The sequence below is a fragment of the Elephantulus edwardii genome, unplaced genomic scaffold, assembly GCF_000299155.1.
Source record: "Elephantulus edwardii isolate Elephantulus edwardi_28Jun2011 unplaced genomic scaffold, EleEdw1.0 scaffold00318, whole genome shotgun sequence".
Taxonomy (NCBI): Eukaryota; Metazoa; Chordata; class Mammalia; order Macroscelidea; family Macroscelididae; genus Elephantulus; species Elephantulus edwardii.
The window spans coordinates 2,414,235-2,416,038 of record NW_006400068.1 but is presented as its reverse complement, the minus strand read 5'-3'; the positions used below and the strand labels follow the sequence as shown (position 1 = coordinate 2,416,038).

Below are 1,804 nucleotides of genomic sequence, written 5' to 3'. Positions count from 1 at the left end.
CTGGTGGCAGAGCTGCTGGAACTGCCAGAACTGGAAAGTGTATCCTCTGCAGAGGGCAGAACAAAACCTGCCAGGTTCAGAAGGTCCCGGATCATCTGGCCTTTGATGCTGATGTCCAATGGAGAGTTCGAGTGGAGGCTAGGGGAAATGTTGACTTCCAGGACCCAGGGCTTGAGGTCCTCGTCGAGCATGACATCGAAACCAAAGAGCTCATGGCAGCTGTAGGGCCGCCGCACATACATCTTCAGCAGGCTGGTTACATAGGGCTCTGACGAAATTATAGTTTTGACAACAACATCTTTTATCTTCTCCCAGATGGTATCACTATTGATTCCCTTCTCACTCAGGTAGTTCCATAAAGCCTTCAGTGCCCATTTGTGGCCTTGGCAGGCCATTTCATCTGCATTGGCTTGGTACTCAACATTCTTTTTATTGACACTGTAGTTGGTCAAGTGCATGAACTTGTTGCCAAGGCTCTTCATGGAAGGAGAATACTTGCAACTGGCAAAGCGGACGAGACCATCTGAAAAGAGGTAAATTCGTAGAGGATCATAGGAAGTGACGTAAACATAGATCCTCAGATCAAACTTGCTGCCGCTGATGAGGTAGGGTTTGTGTAGATACCTCTGTACCAGGAGGGGCCTTCTCTTGGGGAGCTGACTCCGTTTGTGAATGACCTGGATGCCAATGCCTCGTGCTGATGCTGGTGGCTTCACAATCCACTTCTGGCGGCTGCTGTTCTCCCAGGCTTTTCTCAGGAGCTTGGCATCTTGGGGCAGGATAAAAGACTGGGGAAAGAAACTGAACTCCTTCTTGCCAAAGCGGGTCTGCATGCGGGACAGGTTCCGCCATAGTCGGTCTTTCCGCCCAATCTGGAAGGAGCCTGGGAAGTGATTCAGCTTCTGATGCTCCCGAATGGATCGGAAACTAGCAGACTTCATGTGGTGACCCCAGCAGCCCAGCCAGTCATAATTTCTCTTGCTGGTTTTGAAGTGGGATCGTCCAATGGTTTGCTTGACAATGTTGGGGGTCACTGTACTCGTCTTCCACCGGAGCAACTTCCTCTGCTCCCAGGGAAGTTTTTCCACACGCTCATCTCGAGTGCCAAAATAGATGGTAGGAGGCACATTGGGGAAGAGGCTGTAGGTTAGGGCTGGTCGGACAACTTTCTCATTACTGGAAAGGGGTTTGGACAGAACCTCTGCACAGCTCCGAGAAATCACTGCTACTGACTCACTAGCAGAGACAGCGCTGAACGAGGAGCACTCCGAGTCTCTATCCTCATCTTCGTTCTCATCATGGCTGCAGCAGTCTTCCAAACCATCTAGGAGATCATCTTCTGCATCTTCAGCTTCAACCTGGTCTGGCTGGAAGTCAGCATCTGAACCAAGATCCCTAGCAGGTAAGTCCAGCTTCCTGCTTTCCTTAGGCTCCCTCATAGGCTGGTCCAGATGGATGGAGGAGAGATGGGTGGCCACATCATCTACGCCAGGAATTTGAGAGGAAGAGGGAACCAGAGTTTTATCTACTTCAAGTGATGGAGGGTCAATTGCAGATCCACAGGCAGGGCTACTACTGAGCCCATTGGCAGATGAGGCAAGGAGGTGAATGCTGATATGTTTGGTACAGAAGACTGTATTGTCCAATGCCAAGGTGTCTTGGGCACCAGAGGGAATGCTATAGTCTGTTCCAGCATCCTCCTGAGGAAACTGCTGGCCTACCATGGGGGGCTTCCACTGCTTGCCCTTGTTGAGGAGGTTCCACTGGAGGCTCGGGTTCACAAAACAAGATTGTTCAAACTGGC

At 50.8% G+C, this 1,804-nt stretch overlaps 1 protein-coding gene across 1 annotated transcript in view; it reads right to left on the bottom strand.

Moving 5' to 3' along the window:
* Positions 1-2: 2 nt before the first annotated feature.
* LOC102868355 (tubulin polyglutamylase TTLL4-like) overlaps positions 3-1,804 on the bottom strand; it is a gene marked incomplete at its 3' end in the record, with an annotated part of 4,397 nt that continues 2,595 nt past the window's right edge. Inside the window, exon 3 of the mRNA XM_006901320.1 lies at positions 3-1,799. Within this exon, the coding sequence (XP_006901382.1) occupies positions 3-1,799 (1,797 nt within the window). The remainder of the gene's footprint in view (positions 1,800-1,804) is intronic.